General features: G+C 45.2%; 1 protein-coding gene across 2 annotated transcripts in view; it reads left to right on the forward strand.

Moving 5' to 3' along the window:
* Nucleotides 1–14,236, forward strand: part of sptb (spectrin, beta, erythrocytic) — a 32,394-nt gene extending 18,158 nt beyond the window's left edge. For both annotated transcript variants that reach the window (XM_088432429.1, XM_088432428.1), the window contains 23 exons: nt 47–184; nt 593–1,352; nt 1,538–1,740; nt 2,891–2,981; nt 3,060–3,206; nt 4,027–4,314; nt 4,529–4,768; nt 4,854–4,943; nt 5,573–5,944; nt 6,600–6,730; nt 6,797–7,001; nt 7,639–7,862; nt 7,923–8,073; nt 8,611–8,855; nt 9,689–9,827; nt 9,898–9,982; nt 10,054–10,250; nt 10,312–10,394; nt 10,465–10,525; nt 11,152–11,408; nt 11,595–11,768; nt 11,855–11,897; nt 13,486–14,236. In XM_088432429.1, coding sequence (XP_088288555.1) covers nt 47–184; nt 593–1,352; nt 1,538–1,740; nt 2,891–2,981; nt 3,060–3,206; nt 4,027–4,314; nt 4,529–4,768; nt 4,854–4,943; nt 5,573–5,944; nt 6,600–6,730; nt 6,797–7,001; nt 7,639–7,862; nt 7,923–8,073; nt 8,611–8,855; nt 9,689–9,827; nt 9,898–9,982; nt 10,054–10,250; nt 10,312–10,394; nt 10,465–10,525; nt 11,152–11,408; nt 11,595–11,768; nt 11,855–11,897; nt 13,486–13,686 — 4,525 coding nt within the window. In that variant the 3' untranslated portion in view covers nt 13,687–14,236. The remainder of the gene's footprint in view (nt 1–46; nt 185–592; nt 1,353–1,537; nt 1,741–2,890; nt 2,982–3,059; nt 3,207–4,026; nt 4,315–4,528; nt 4,769–4,853; nt 4,944–5,572; nt 5,945–6,599; nt 6,731–6,796; nt 7,002–7,638; nt 7,863–7,922; nt 8,074–8,610; nt 8,856–9,688; nt 9,828–9,897; nt 9,983–10,053; nt 10,251–10,311; nt 10,395–10,464; nt 10,526–11,151; nt 11,409–11,594; nt 11,769–11,854; nt 11,898–13,485) is intronic.
* The last annotated feature ends 814 nt before the right edge of the window (nt 14,237–15,050 follow it).

Consider the following 15,050-nt stretch of genomic DNA (forward strand, 5'->3'; position numbering starts at 1 on the left):
TGCTTTTTGGCGCCAAAGAGCAAACTTTATCTAAACTTGCCTCCAGGTTGAGCATTCTGGCTCAGGATATGACTAACGTTCAGTCGAGAGTGGATGATGTCAACAAGGCGGTGAAACAGCTGGAGGACAGCAGACACCCACAGACCAAGGAGGTCAAGGAATGCCAGATGAGACTCAATACAAGGTGATTTTTGAAAATCAAAATTATGAAATATATTCTTTCACGGATTCAGTAACAACGAAGGAAGACAAGAGGCTTTAGATTATTGTTGCTCGCGAGGAGAACGGACAGAGATGTGAAGTTACAGTCTCTTATCGCTCTGACCCCACATCCCGTCGCCCTAACCCTAACCCAAAGCACACATGGCGGCGACGCGGCAATCAACACACAATAGTGTTATACTATTTTCTTCTCCAAAAACACAAGGCCATCCACGGATCATTCTGTCCTGTAGTCAGGTCACGGTGTCTCTCCTCTTCTTGTGCTTGTTCCTTCCACATGATTGAAGCTCTACAGTACAATAAGAGTGAATATGAGTTGACTTATTCTAACAAGAGCATTCGGAGAACCAACACTTGACCGTTGTTCTAGGTGGGATGCCTTCAAGGCCATGGTGGAGGACAAGAAGCACAAGGTGGACTCGGCGGTCAGCCTGAACAACTACGGCCTGGAGTGCGAGGAGACGGTGGCGTGGATCCGAGACAAGACCCGCGTCATCGGGTCCACGCAGGACCTGGGCAACGACCTGGCCGCCGTCATGACGGTCCAGAGGAAACTGTACGGCATGGAGCGCGACTTGGCCGCCATCGAGTCCAAGCTCCACCTCCTGAGGGCCGACGCCGACCGCCTGGCCGCCGAGAACCCGGACGACGCCCCCGGGATCTTGGCCCGCCGGGCCCGGCTGGACGAGGCCTGGGACGAGCTGAGGAACACCCTGAAGGACTGCGAGGACTCTTTGGGCGAGGTCAGCAAGCTGCAGACCTTCCTGCAGGACCTGGACGACTTCCGCTCCTGGCTCTTCCGGGCTCAGAAGGCCGTGGCCTCCGAGGAGATGCCCGCCTCGCTCCCCGAGGCCGAGGAACAGCTGAGCCTCCACGACGCCGTGCGCGACGACATCGACAACCACTGGGAGGACTTCCGCGGGATCAGGGATACCGGGGCGCAGGTCACTCAGGGCCAAGAGGACGACCCCGAGTACCAGGAGTTGGAGCAGACGCTGGGCGACCTGGACCGGGGGTGGTACGAGCTCCAGAAGATGTGGGACAGACGCAAGAACTTCCTGGACCAGTGCTTGGGCTACCAGCAGTTCCTGAGGGACGCCAAGGCCGTCGAGGCCATCCTCAACAACCAGGTCAGGGAAAAGGCTCCATCAAATACTCATTCTGCTTTACCGCCACCTTCAGGACTGGAGTGCAAGTGCGCTGTCCGGCTCGTGTTTTATTTTTTTTAATCGAATAAGATAGGATGTAGGATTTAGCCTACATTTGCAAATATTTCCTGGCAAGTGTTTTTCTGACCACGCCCGTTCGTTTGCAGGAGTACACGCTGGCCCACGTGGACAACCCCGACACCCTGGACGGGGCCGAGCAGGCCCTGAAGAAACACGAGGACTTTTTGAGCACCATGGAGGCCAACGAGGACAAGATTGACGGCGCCCTCCAGGTGGGCAGACAGCTGGTGGACGGCGGCAACTTGTATGCGGCCAAAGTGCAGGACAAAATGGACTCCATCGGTGACAGGTTCGTACCCCACTCGGCACATTTACCGGCCGGACTGGCCGTATGAAAAATAATACATTTAAAAAATCCAGTCGATTTGATGACATCGAAGGTGTTTTTTTCGTTTGTTTTGCTAGGCTAGCAATAAATCGCAATCATTTCCATTTCCTGTTTCATGATTTGCAGTTCCCCACCTGATATAAATGTGCTTTTTTTAAAATTTTGAAACCCAGAATGCATTTTCTAAACTTTTTTTTTTGCAGAAATTTGCGTACAGTAATTCCAAATGGTTTACATTTAGGTCCAATCGATATTAAGAAATTTGAGGTGTTCACTCATTTTTTTAATCCATCTTTAGGGGAGGCTATATTGACACTTGTTGTCCCCTGAAAATGACATCATAGTTGCTAAAGGCTAATCACAACCAATCACAAACCTGTTTTCTGAGTTTAGTCATGTGACATTTGCTAGCTAAGCTACGATTGATCGTTAACATTAGTAATTGTGATGTCATTTCCAGTGGGCTGCAAAATGGCACCCCCCCCCGCCCGCCAAGATAAAATAAAAATCAAGTAGACTATTTTATCTTATGTTCTTTGTGCGTCTAAAACATTATTATGATTGTGTGTATGTGTAATATGAATTAAATCTGCCACTTGCTGTCCCCTGAAAATGACATCATAGTTGCCGAGGGCTCAAAAACCAATCACGACGCACCTGCTTTCTGAGTTTGGTCCCGTGACATTCGCTGAGCTGTGATTGGTCATTAACCTGAATAAGGTTGATGTCATTTCCAGGGGACAGCGAAAGGCAAAATGGCCGCCTCGTGAGACGGATTAAAGAACAAGTAGATTTTGCTGCCACAAATTTTGTGTTGGTTTCCAGACCTTGTATTTTAGACGAGAATTTCCCCTGTAAAATCGCGCTTGGTGCGAGGTTTTATCGTCATTTTGAAATGCGTCTCCTCGCAGAAGCATCCTGGATGCTTTTCCTCGCCCATTAACTCCCACAATGCATCTGAGCATGCAGGTTCCAGCTCTAATGGATATCGATTCACTTAAAAAACGAGAGTACGCGCTCCGGTTTCTGCGCGAGGTGCATTTCTGAAACTCGAGCCCGTCTCTGCAGGAATGGAAAAACCCCCGAAAGAACTTTGCGTTTTGACCTTTAGGCACAATCGAAACAAAGCCAGAGCCCAGGAGGTGTCGGAGAAACTCCGAGACAACCGAGACCTGCGGCGCTTCTTGCAGAACACCCAGGATGTGAGTCGGATCTTCTGGTCGTCGCCGGCCGAGCGTTTAAGCGTCCTTTGACCCCGGCTGCTTTCCGTCCGGTCCCAGCTGACGGTGTGGATCAATGAGAAGATGCTGACGGCTCAGGACAGGTCCTACGACGAGGCCAGGAACCTGCACAGCAAGTGGCTCAAGCACCAGGCCTTCATGGCCGAGCTGGCCTCCAACAAGGACTGGCTGGACAAAGTGGACCAGGTACTCGGTGACACTGGAGCTGGCATTCTGATTTTGAATTTGTTGTTAAGCTAGTTAACGGAATCATACAAAGACGAGATCGAAAGTTGCAGCCTAATAAGGAAGTTCTGTAGAATAGACTAAGAAATCTGGAAATTTTGATGCAGGTCCAGTTTCCTCAACTAAGAAGAAAAAAGTACTTGCAAGAGGCAAGAGACTGCCTTGTTAGCCGTTTGCTGGTTAGCAAATTGGCTAGCTTGACAAGACAATCAAAAATTTTCAGCAAAATTTGTAAAAAAATAGGGCCAAGTGGGAAATTTTGAAATTTTAATTCAGAATTGTTACCTGGCAAGAAACAAAACTGAGTTGGGAGTACGCGATTGGCTGTTTGCTAGTTAGCAAGACGGCTAGCTTGGCGAGAATCAAACATTTCTAGAAAAATTTGTAAAAAAGCGCAAAGTGAGAAATTTTGATTCAGATTGTTAGCCATTTGCAGGTTAGCAAATCTGCTAGCTTGACAAGACGAAAAGGAATTTCCAGCAAAAATTGGAGGGTTAGAGGAAAAAATCTTGAAAGTTTGATGATCCTGTTGCCTTATTACTTGTTTAATTCCCGGCAAGAATCAAAAATATAAGGCTCGACATTTTTTCGTCAGCCATTTGCTGATTAGCACGTTTGCTAGCTTGATGTGACGCTAAAATTTTAGAGGCGCGATGTAGCCGCAAACGAAGGAATCTTTCCATTTTCAGGAGCTAGTTCATTTTTATTATTATTAGAAATGTGTGTTAGCTCAGTTAGCCTAGCAGTTTTCTAGTTAGCGAGTCAACATTCCAATGGTCAGGAGGGGCAGGAGCTCATGGCGTCCAAGCCCGAGTTCGAGCCGGTGGTGCGGGAACGCCTGGCCGCCCTCCACCGGCTGTGGGAGATGTTGGAGTCCACCACGCAGGAGAAGGCCCGACTGTTGTTTGACGCCAACCGCTCGGAGCTGTACGACCAGAGCATGGCGGACATCAGGAAGTGGCTGGGCGAGCTGCAGCAGCAGCTTCAGAGCTCGGCCGCCGACGGCGGCGGCAACGGCGAAGACATCAAAGACCTGACCAACGCGAATATCCTGCTCAAGAAACATCAGGTGGGACTCCTGACGTAAATGATTACTTTTGACGCGTTGTCGCCATCGGGGTGAAATTTCAGCTCCCTGGTGTCTTATCTCAGTGCTTTTCCTTCGATGTGAAGATCCAAAGATTGGACGAAATACCGCACAAGGGTTCAAATACATCAAAATGTGTCTTTGAAGACCAGGAGAAAGGGTTCTTATCTAGTTCATTTTTGAACTCGGTGAGCAGGCGATGGAGAACCAAGTCCGCGATCGCGCCCGAGAACTGGAGGAGCTGCAGGAGGCGCTGAGGACGCACGGCGCCGGCGGGCGAGACGAACAGCAGCTCGGACAACCCGAGCTGGAGGCGGAGCAGCAGAACCTGCAGGTCCAGTTCCAGCAACTTATGGCGCCGCTCTCACAACGCAGGAGCAAGCTGGAGGCGGCCCGGGCCGTGCATCAGTTCTACAGGGACCTGGCCGACGAGCTGGTGAGGTTCAAGATCTGAAATCAAATCTTATTGATTTGGGTTTTTTTTTGTCTCGGGAGGGATTTCCTGAGCTTTGGTTTTTCAGCTTTGGATCGAGGAGAGGATGCCGCTGGCGCTGTCGGAAGATCACGGCAACGACCTGCAAACGGTGCAGATGCTGCTCAAGAGGAATCAGGTAACCAAGATGTCGGCAACCAAGAAAAATACCTTTCTACACGCCATTGATTGAATGTCAGGTTTTCGCCGTATGAAAAAATGAGAAATGGTTTCAAAACCATTCACGCACATACAAAATGTACAAAAATATATACAAAAATATTGAAAATCAATATAAAATATACAAAAATATAGCCTATTGCTACAAAAGTGTGGTTTGTGTTATTCTGCTAGAAAGCCTACTGAAATATCTTTAAATGCTTTATATGTGTTATTTTTTATTATTTTATTATTTCTTAATTTATTTATATTGCTCTCATTTATGTGTGCGATATATAATGTGTGTGAGTGTGTATGTATACAATTTATATATCGTACGTATACGTATGTAAGTACAATATATGTATGTATAATATATGTTTATAAATTGGTCAAAAATATTAAAAAAAAAAATGAAAATGTCTTAGCCTTGACTACAATAATTTGAGTCTTAAAATGTTACCTATAAAATCAATCATTCTATAAATATTTTTTTTACTGTTACAATTTATACAAAAACTGCAAGTTGATTGATTTTTCGATAAAAATGCCTTTAAATATATTCCTGTGTGTACAAAATACAAAATACGCCTAAATTTGCCGGCGCAGACGCTGCAGAGGGAGATCGACGGCCACCAGCCCCGCGTGGACCAACTTCTGGAGCGAGGGCGGCGGATGGCGGCGGCGGAGGTCCGAGAGGGTCCCGGGGCCGGAGGGGGCGGTCCCGGGGCCGGAGGGGGCGGGCCCGAGGCCGGAGGGGGCGGGCCGGATGCCGCAGGGGGCGGGCCCGAGGCCGGGCGGCTGGCCGGGCAGCTGCGGCGGCTGGAGGAGGCGTGGCCGCGCCTGCGCCAGCAGATGGAGCGGCGCAAGGACCGTCTGGACGCGGCGCACCGGGCGCAGCAGTTCTACAACGACGCCGACGAGGCCCAAGCCTGGATCGGCGAGCAGGAGCTCTACGTCATCGCCGAGGAGAAGCCCAAGGTACGGCGAGGGTACCTCATGCGCGCGCGCCCCTGCTCAAATGCCGCCTTTTTGGGGACACGCCACCTTTGACCTTGTATAACCCAAGAGGAAACTAAACTACGTTAAAATAGAAGGTAGAAGTGAAATGACTCGGTTGCAGAAGTAGCAAGTAACGTCACTATAGTAATAATGCTTAGATTTCTATCCAAAATCTCTGAAAATTGAAAATATTTTACACATTCAGACACTTAAAAAATGCAATTTTCTATACCAGTACTCAATTGAGTAGTCACCGATACTGGTAATGAAGTACCGATACCACTTGCTCTCCTGATACACAAAATGGTACTGCATGAAATAATAATAATACATTCTAAAATACTGAGATAATATAAAATAAAGACATAATAATTATTACTTAAAGTACTTAACAAGAAGAAACAATACAAATATTTTTTTTTACATAACATATTTTGACATTAAAAATAGCAAATAATTACATAAACATAACATCATAACAACATAATAAATATGTATTGCTTATCATTTGTTTTATATGAAAAAATACCCAGTTAATAGCAATTAAAAAACACTGAATAATAATTGTAATAATTTTTTTATGTTAACATTTTAAAAATTAAAAAAAATGTGCTTCCTGTCTTTTTTTGCGCAGGACGAGCAGAGCGCCATGCTGAGTCTCAAGCGCCACAACATGGTCAAGCAGGCCGTGGACGACTACGCCCGCTCCATCCGCAACCTGTCGGAGCGAGCCCAGAACATGTTGGCCGAGGAGCATCCCGACGGGTCCGCCCCCTCTCCCCGCCCTCGCTCCCGCCCGCCGGACGCTTCATGGGCTCTTTTTCGCCGCAGCGAGAAGATCATCCGGCGCCAGGGCCAAGTGGACAAGCAGTACGCCGGGCTGAGCGAGCTGGCCGAGGACCGGCGCCGGAAGTTGGAGCACGCCTACCGCCACTTCCTGCTCAACCGCGAGGTGGAAGATCTGGAGCAGTGGATCTCCGAGCGCGACGTGGCGGCCTCCTCGCAGGAGATGGGCCAGGACCTGGACCACGTCACGGTACGCTCGCCCAAACGCTGTCCCCCGGTTGGTTCGCGTTCCGGTTTCCTGTCGAAAAAAAACTGAGGAACGTCTGCTAGCTTAATGCTAACGCACAAGGTGAAAGTCCATAGACAGGCTAACAGAATTAGCATCAGAATTGCAGCAGGCAGTTAGCAAAGAGAAAATTGACCGTTTCAAGTGGGTTTTTCTTGACAGAATTCGGATTTGACTCACAAAGCGCACTTTTTGGTTTATTTAAAAAAGATGTTCTAGTAGGCTTTTTCTGACATTTTTTGGATTAGCATTACAATGGCCAATTTTTAATTTTTTTTACACACTAAATTTAAATGTTCTAGTAGGCTTTTCTTGACATATTTTAGATTAGTGTTACAAAGCAAAATTTTTGAAAAACATCAAATTTAGATGTTCCAGTAGGCCTTTTCTGCCATTTTTTGGATTGACTACATACCGCAACTAGTTTAAATAATTTTTTTAATTATTTGTGCATACGTTCTTTGGTCTTATTTTCAATTGAAAGGTGTATAATTGTATATAATTGGTCGTTTTAGGTTCTTATTTCTCAGGGAAATAGGTGTAAAAAAATCTATGCATATAATTCTGTAGCGTGTAACTGATGTTGCGCTGGGCGCGGCAGCTTCTGAGGGACAGATTCCGGGAGTTTGCGCGGGAGACGGGCGCGCAGGGCCAGGAGCGGGTGGACGCCGTCAACCGGACCATCGACGAGCTGATCAAGGCGGGCCACGGCGAGGCGGCCGCCATGGCCGAGTGGAAGGACGCCATCAACGAGAGCTGGGCCGACCTCCTGGAGCTCATCGACACGCGCGCCCAGCTCCTGGCCGCCTCCTACCAGCTGCTCAAGTGAGACCCGCGCGAAACGCCACGGACGGGCGACGAAGTGGTAACGGCTGGCTCTTCAAGGTACTTTGAGGACGGCAAGGAGCTGGTGGTCCAGATCCAGGACAAGCAGAAGGAGCTTCCGGAAGACGTCGGCGAAGACTTCAGCAAGGCCGAGTCCTTCCACAGGATGCACGCCGCTTTCGAACGCGACATCGCCTCCCTGGGAAAGCGGGTAAGAGCCACCTTTGCCGACACGCTGCCCCCTGGTGGACATCCTAATAAAATATAAGGAAATATGTAACACGCGTTTTTGAATTCTCCATTGGAAATGACTGGGAATTTTGGTGGGAAAAATGTTCAGTTGCGGGAAAACCGCCAAGGTTAGGAATGAGAAAAATAATAGCATGGGAAACGTGAATTTTTAAAACATGTTGTCATTGGAATGGTTTGAATCAGTCAAAAAATGTGGAAGTAGATTAATTTTGAAATATGACAAAATAAATGAATATAACTGTAAAAATAAAGCATTTACTTCTTTAGAGATAAAAGTAAAAAATAGAGTATTAATACCATGTAGTGTATCGGTCCGATACGGTCCTTATTTCAAGGTATCGAGTCTTTTAAAGTATGCTGATACCAGCCACCGATACCCGCGGCAAGTAAGAAATAAAATCTTGACTTTTAATTTAATGAAATATATAAGACATTTTTGAATTCCCCATTGGAAGTGACATTTAATTACCGACGTAATTGGAATGCGGGTCATCAGGTGGAGCAGCTGCAGGAGACGGCGGGGCAGCTGCGCGCCCAGTACGCGGGCGAGCGAGCCGAGGGCATCCAGGAGCAGGAGCGGCGGGCCGCCGAGGCCTGGAAGGCGCTGCTGGACGCCTGCGACGGCCGGCGCAAGCAGCTGCTGGACACGGCCCAGAAGTTCCGCTTCTTCACCATGGTGCGCGACCTCATGGCCTGGATGGAGAGCATCGGCCAGCAGATCGACACCCAGGAGAAACCCCGGTAAGAAGAGGGAGGATTTTCAAAAAGGCTCGTCAACAAACGGAGGGTTGCTAGGGTTTTAAACAAGCGTTCGGGTTTCAAATTAGGGTTTGAAATTATGCTTAACGTTTCAAAACAGGGTTTTAAATTAGGGATGAAGTTTGAAAGTAGAGTTTCAAACAAGTGTTCGGGTTTCAAATTAGGGTTTGAAATTATGCTTAACGTTTCAAAACAGGGTTTTAAATTAGGGACGAAGTTTGAAAGTAGAGTTTCAAATAAATGTTCAGGTGTCAAATTAGGGTTTGAAATTACGAAACAAGGTGTTAAACTTGGGATGAAGTAGGCTTTGAATCAAAGTGTTGGGGTTTTGAATTACGGTTAAAGTTTCAAAACAAAGTTATTAACCGAGGTTTCAAAGTAGGGTTTGAATCAAAGTAGGGTTTGAAACAAGTGTTGCGGTTTTAAATTAGGGTTAAAGTTTCAAAACAAAGTTATTAACCGGGGTTTCAAAGTAGGGCTTGAAACAAGTGTTGGGGTTTTAAATTAGGGTTAAAGTTTCAAAACAAAGTTATTAACCGGGGTTTCAAAGTAGGGTTTGAATCAAAGTAGGGTTTAAAACAAGTATTCGGGTTTTAAATCACGGCTAAAGTGTCAAAACAAGCTTTTAAACTAGGACTAGGGTTTCAAATTAGGGTTTTAAACTCTCTTTCAAAGTAGGGTTTTAAGTCAATGTTAATGTTTCAAACATTAAACATGATGACGTACCGTCTCTGAGCCTTATCCACGCAAATCGCAAGTGTGGCATACGCCTCACCCTTCGGTGTTTTTTTCCAAGTCCGCGTTTGTCCCGACAGGGACGTGTCGTCGGTGGAGCTTCTGCAGAAGTACCACCAGGGCATCCGCTCGGAGATCGAGGCGCGGGGCGTCAAGTTCGGCGAATGCAACGACCTGGGCGCGGAACTTCTCGCCCGCAAGCACCGGGACTCGGCCGAGGTCGGGACCCGAACGCGGTTGGCGCCGTGTCCCTCGCGCTCACGAATCTCTAACCCCCGTCGCGGCGCAGATCGCCCAGAAGATGGCGCAGCTGGAGGACAAACGTCAGGAGACGACGATGAAGTGGGACGATCGCTGGGACTGGCTCCGACTCTGTGAGTGCGACGTAAGTCGCGGCGCCGACTTGGGACGTCATCCCCTGATTCCCGTTTGGGCGCGGCGGCAGTGTTGGAGGTGTGCCAGTTCGCCCGCGACGCCTCGGTGGCCGAGGCCTGGCTGGTGGCCCAGGAGCCGTACGTCAGCAGCAAGGACCTGGGCCAGACGCTGGACGACGTGGAGAAACTGCTCAAGCGCCACGAGGCCTTCGAGAAGTCCACCGCCGCCTGGGAGGAGCGATTCTCCGCCCTGGAACGCCTCACCACCGTACGGCCCCGCGTCCCGCCGCCGTCGGCGCCGCGCCCGAATGACCGACTTTGTCTTGCAGTTGGAGTTGTTGGATCTGAGGAGGCAGCAGCAGGAGATGGAGCAATTTGTGAAAGAGCAACAGCGCTACGATGCGGAGAGCAGGTACGCAACGAAATTTGCTCTCTGACAGGAGAACCGCGCATACATTGTTTAACCGCGTTCTCGGAATCAGGAAAGAAGACACGGGATTCGCAGAGTCTTCACAACTCTTCACGGTAGAAGAAGAAACTTTGGTGAGTTGCTCCCTTCTCCAAATTTTGGGTCTATATTTGTCGTCCAGATCCTGAAGCGACAAAGCAGCCCCAGACCGTCACAACGTACTACCACCGCATTTGATTTTGGTTTGTTTTGGGGAGTTTTTTTTCTTCAAAAGCAAGACAGGCCTTTATGCCAGGCGTGGAGAAAGCTGAAAAACATGCAGGATATCTGGAACAAAAATAAACAAATAAAAAGACAACAACGTACACTGACTGTCAAATGTGATGATCCGGGGCTGCTTTGGCTCTTCAGGACCTGGACACACATGAAACACATGAAGGAAAAAAAAATATTGAAGTATTTGGAAGTTTTTTTCGAGCGACGACAACGTTTCAGCATTCAAATCAGGACTCTGACTTGGGTACCCCAAAACATATTTTTAAGGTGTTCAAAAGATGTTTTTAAACTGCTAGCCAAACATTCTCCTTCAAAATGATTAGATACAAAGCAATATATATGCCACCATTTTATCACAGCATCTCGGCCAGGTCCTGAAGAGCCAAAGCAGCCCCGATAAATAAATATATGTAGACATACGCTTTCACGATGGGCATTGGAAAAAAGTAGAAACGTTAAATTCGTATCCCGGCGTATTTTCTAGTCCGGGATGGCGGAGCCCAGTTCGGGCATCCCGGAAGGGACCGGCGCGGGATCGGAAATCCGGGAGAGCGGCTCCCTGGAGCTGGAGGCGTCCGTCTCAACGGCCCCGAAGGCCGAGTGGGAGGAGCCCGGGCGGGAGGAGCCGGAGCGGGCGGCCACCTTGCCCTCCGAGGCGCTCCAAGCCCCGACGGTACTGCTGGAGGGAATGCTGGCTCGCAAGCGGGATGTGGGAGGAGCCGGGAAGAAGGCCTCCAGTAGGTAAGACGCTCCTGCTGGCATTTCGGGGCCCGGTTATCCTAAGCTGCGGCGCGAGCTGGCCTTTTCCGCAAAGAAGAATTGATCTTGACTGACAAATGACAAAAAAAAAAAAAATACAACATGATGAAAAAAAATTTTGTTTTGAAGCATAAAAGTGTCAAAATGCGCGCGTCCCTTTTTGGGCAGATCGTGGAACAACTTGTACTGCGTTCTGAGGCCCGGGCGCCTCTGGGCCTACAAGGACGCCAAAAGCTGGGGTCAAGGGGCCACCTTTCACGGCGAGGAGCCCGTGGCGCTGGCCAACGCCTCCTGGGACCTGCTGCCCAACTACAAGAAGAAGAAGCACGTGGCCAAACTGCGGTGAGTCAGTCGCGCCAGACCAAACCCGGTAGTCCGCCGCAAAATCTGCCCTTTATGATTTTGATTTTTTTTTTGCTCTTTCTCAGTCTTGAGGATGGCAGTGAATATTTGTTCCAGTGTAAGGACGAGGTAAGCCTCAAAAATATTTCCTCGCTGGTATGGGAGTTAAAACATGTCTCATTTTTTGCAAAATGGCCACCACGCCATCTTTGCTGGTGGCCATTTTGACACTTGTCACAGAGGCTCGCATGTTCGTATTTTCATACATATATTTTTTTTACCGGATATATATGTAAGTATATATGTGTGTATATATGCTTTATTATAAAATATTATGGGTGTTTTTATTTGTAATTTTTTTTTTTAAATAACGATTATGTATAGTAAGGGATTTCGTTTTTTTAAATTAAAAAATGACTTTGTATAGTATGTTTTTTTAATTAAAAAATGACTTTGTATAGTACGTTTTTTTGTTTTTTTTAATTAAAAAAATAACTTTGTATAGTAATTTTTTAAGTTTGTATAGGAAGGTGTTTTATTTTTGTTTTTAGAATGTATAGTAAGTTTTTTTTTAAATAACGATTATAGTAAGGCTTTTAAAAAAAAAACGACAGTCTTTAGTAAGGCGTTTTTTGCCAAAAAAAAACAGTCTATACTTGGGCTTTTTTTTGTTGCAAAAACTAACAGTCTATATATAGTAAGGCTTTAAAAAAAAAAACGACAGTCTTTAGTAAGGCGTTTTTTGCCAAAAAAAACAGTCTATACTAGGGCTTTTTTTTGTTGCAAAAACTAAGTCTGTAGTAAGGCTTTTTTAAAAAAAACAGACAGTCTTTAGTATGGCGTTTTTTGCCAAAAAAAAACAGTCTATACTTGGGCTTTTTTTTGTTGCAAAAACTAACAGTCTATATATAGTAAGGCTTTAAAAAAAAAAACGACAGTCTTTAGTAAGGCGTTTTTTGCCAAAAAAAACAGTCTATACTAGGGCTTTTTTTTGTTGCAAAAACTAAGTCTGTAGTAAGGCTTTTTTAAAAAAAACAGACAGTCTTTAGTATGGCGTTTTTTGCCAAAAAAAAACAGTCTATACTAGGGCTTTTTTTTGTTGCAAAAACTAACAGTCCATAGTAAGGCTTTTAAAAAAAAACGAAAGTCTTTAGTAAGGCGTGTTTTGCCAAAAAAAAAACAGTCTATACTAGGGCTTTTTTTTTTTGCAAAAACTAACAGTCTATAGTAAGGCTTTTAAAAAAAAAAACCGACAGTCTTTAGTAAGGCGTTTTTTGCCAAAAAAAAACCAGTCCATACTAGGGCTTTTTTTTTTTTTTGTAAGGGTATAGTAAGGGATTTTGTTTTTTTATATTAAAAAATGACTTTGTATAGTACGTTTTTTTTAATTAAAAAATGACTTTATATAGTATGTTTTTTTGTTTTTTTTATTAAAAAAATGACTTTGTATAGTAATTTTTAAGTTTGTATAAGGTGTTTTATTTTTGTTTTTAGAATGTATAGTAAGATAAAAATAAATGAATAAATAAATAAATTAATTAATTAATTAATAATAATTATTAATTAATAATTAATAATTAATAATTTTTTAACTTGTAAGCCTTTTTTTGTTTACGTTATAATAAAATAGTAATAGTGTTTATTTAAAATAATGACCATGTATAGGTTTTTGTTGTTGTTTTATTTTAAAACAACAACTACTTCTTGTACTTTTCAGGACGAGCTTCAGCGCTGGAGCCAGGCCATGGCCAAGGCCCTGGGATCGCCCGCCGGCGAGGAAGAGGCGGCGGAGGGGCCCTCGGGGGCCAAGAGCCAAAGCCTGCCCCCCCCGGCCTCCACGTCCTCCTCGGCCTCGCCCGGCCCCCTGGCCAAGAAAGACAAGGAGAAGAAATTCAGCCGCTTCGCCAAGAAGAAGTGAGACGGCGTCGCCGCGGCAACGGCTTTCCGTCCGTTACCAACTGCTTGTATTTAAGCCAACACATTCTATTGTTTCTTTTTTTTTTTCCTTGAATGAAAGCACAGGAACGCTCGTGTCACAATCAACCAAAGATTTTTTTTTTTTTGTCGCATGTATGACAAATTTCTGTTTGTGAACTCGAATGATACTGTGCTCACGCTATTCAATTGGACATTTTCGCCTTTATGATCAAATTTTTTGAATGAAAGATTGTGTGGATAGTTCATTGAACGGCCAGGGAAAAACAAAGATTTTTACAGGATTTTTTTTCCCCCCGTTTTTTTTCTTTTCCGAACTCCAAAAAAAAAGTGAAAATGTTCTGAAAAACACCCGAAATTTTACCTATTTGTTTGATAAAACGCCTTTTTTTCTTGAGTCAAAAGTGTTAAACAACAATTTTCTCAAGAAAAAGAAACTTGATCCCGAAAATGACGATTTTATGGGTGATTATTTACCTTGTAACATGGAACTTGCTGGGTCCGTTTTCACAAAAATAAAAACTTGTATTATTCTGGGTCTTCAACGTTTGTGCATTTATCATCACTTCGTTTGCAAAAAAGGAATGTTGAGGGTTAAGCGAAATTTTTCAAAAGCGCAGAAAGGCCCGATGCGTCTTCCGACCGCTAAGAGGCGCTGTTGCAGAGCTGATTAACAAGCCGGTTGCCTTGGATTTGTTGACGTCGCTATGCCAAGATGGCGTCGTTGACGCTGTGACATTTTGCCTGTTAGAGCCTAGAAAAAAGTACAAGCACATCTTGTTGAGTCACTTGGTTTATTTTCTACTTCAAATTTTTTGATTTGAATGCAAACACTTACTATACGTTGTCTTTTTCTGGAAGGAAAAAAAAAACACCTTTGGTAAAATACACTCAACTATACATGGTTGTTTTAGTTGTAAAAGGTCGTTTTTGGGGATGTAAAATGGTTTACAGGGACATATATTTGTTTTCATAGTCTTTTGGGCAAAATAATGTGAACCTCCCGCCGCCTTTGTACACATGCTCATGAGTTGTAAAAAAATACAAAAAAACCTTTACAACTATATTTTGTGAAGAAAAAAAAACAACCTATCTATCTAGAATCTAGATAAGCAAGAAAGCAAGATCTAGATTCTAGATCGAGTATTAACAGGCTCTCAGATCTATCTAGATTGATTCTAGATCGAGTATTAACAGGCCGATAGATCATTCTAGATAGAGTATTAACAGGCTCTTTGATCTATCTAGATCGAGTATTAACAGGCTCTTCGATCTATCTAGATCGAGTATTAACAGGCTCTTCGATCTATCTAGATCGAGTATTAACAGGCTGTTAGATCTATCTAT

The sequence above is a fragment of the Hippichthys cyanospilos genome, chromosome 14 (genome assembly GCF_059441005.1).
Source record: "Hippichthys cyanospilos isolate Australia breed blue-spotted pipefish chromosome 14, RoL_Hcya_1.0, whole genome shotgun sequence".
Lineage (NCBI taxonomy): Eukaryota > Metazoa > Chordata > Actinopteri > Syngnathiformes > Syngnathidae > Hippichthys > Hippichthys cyanospilos.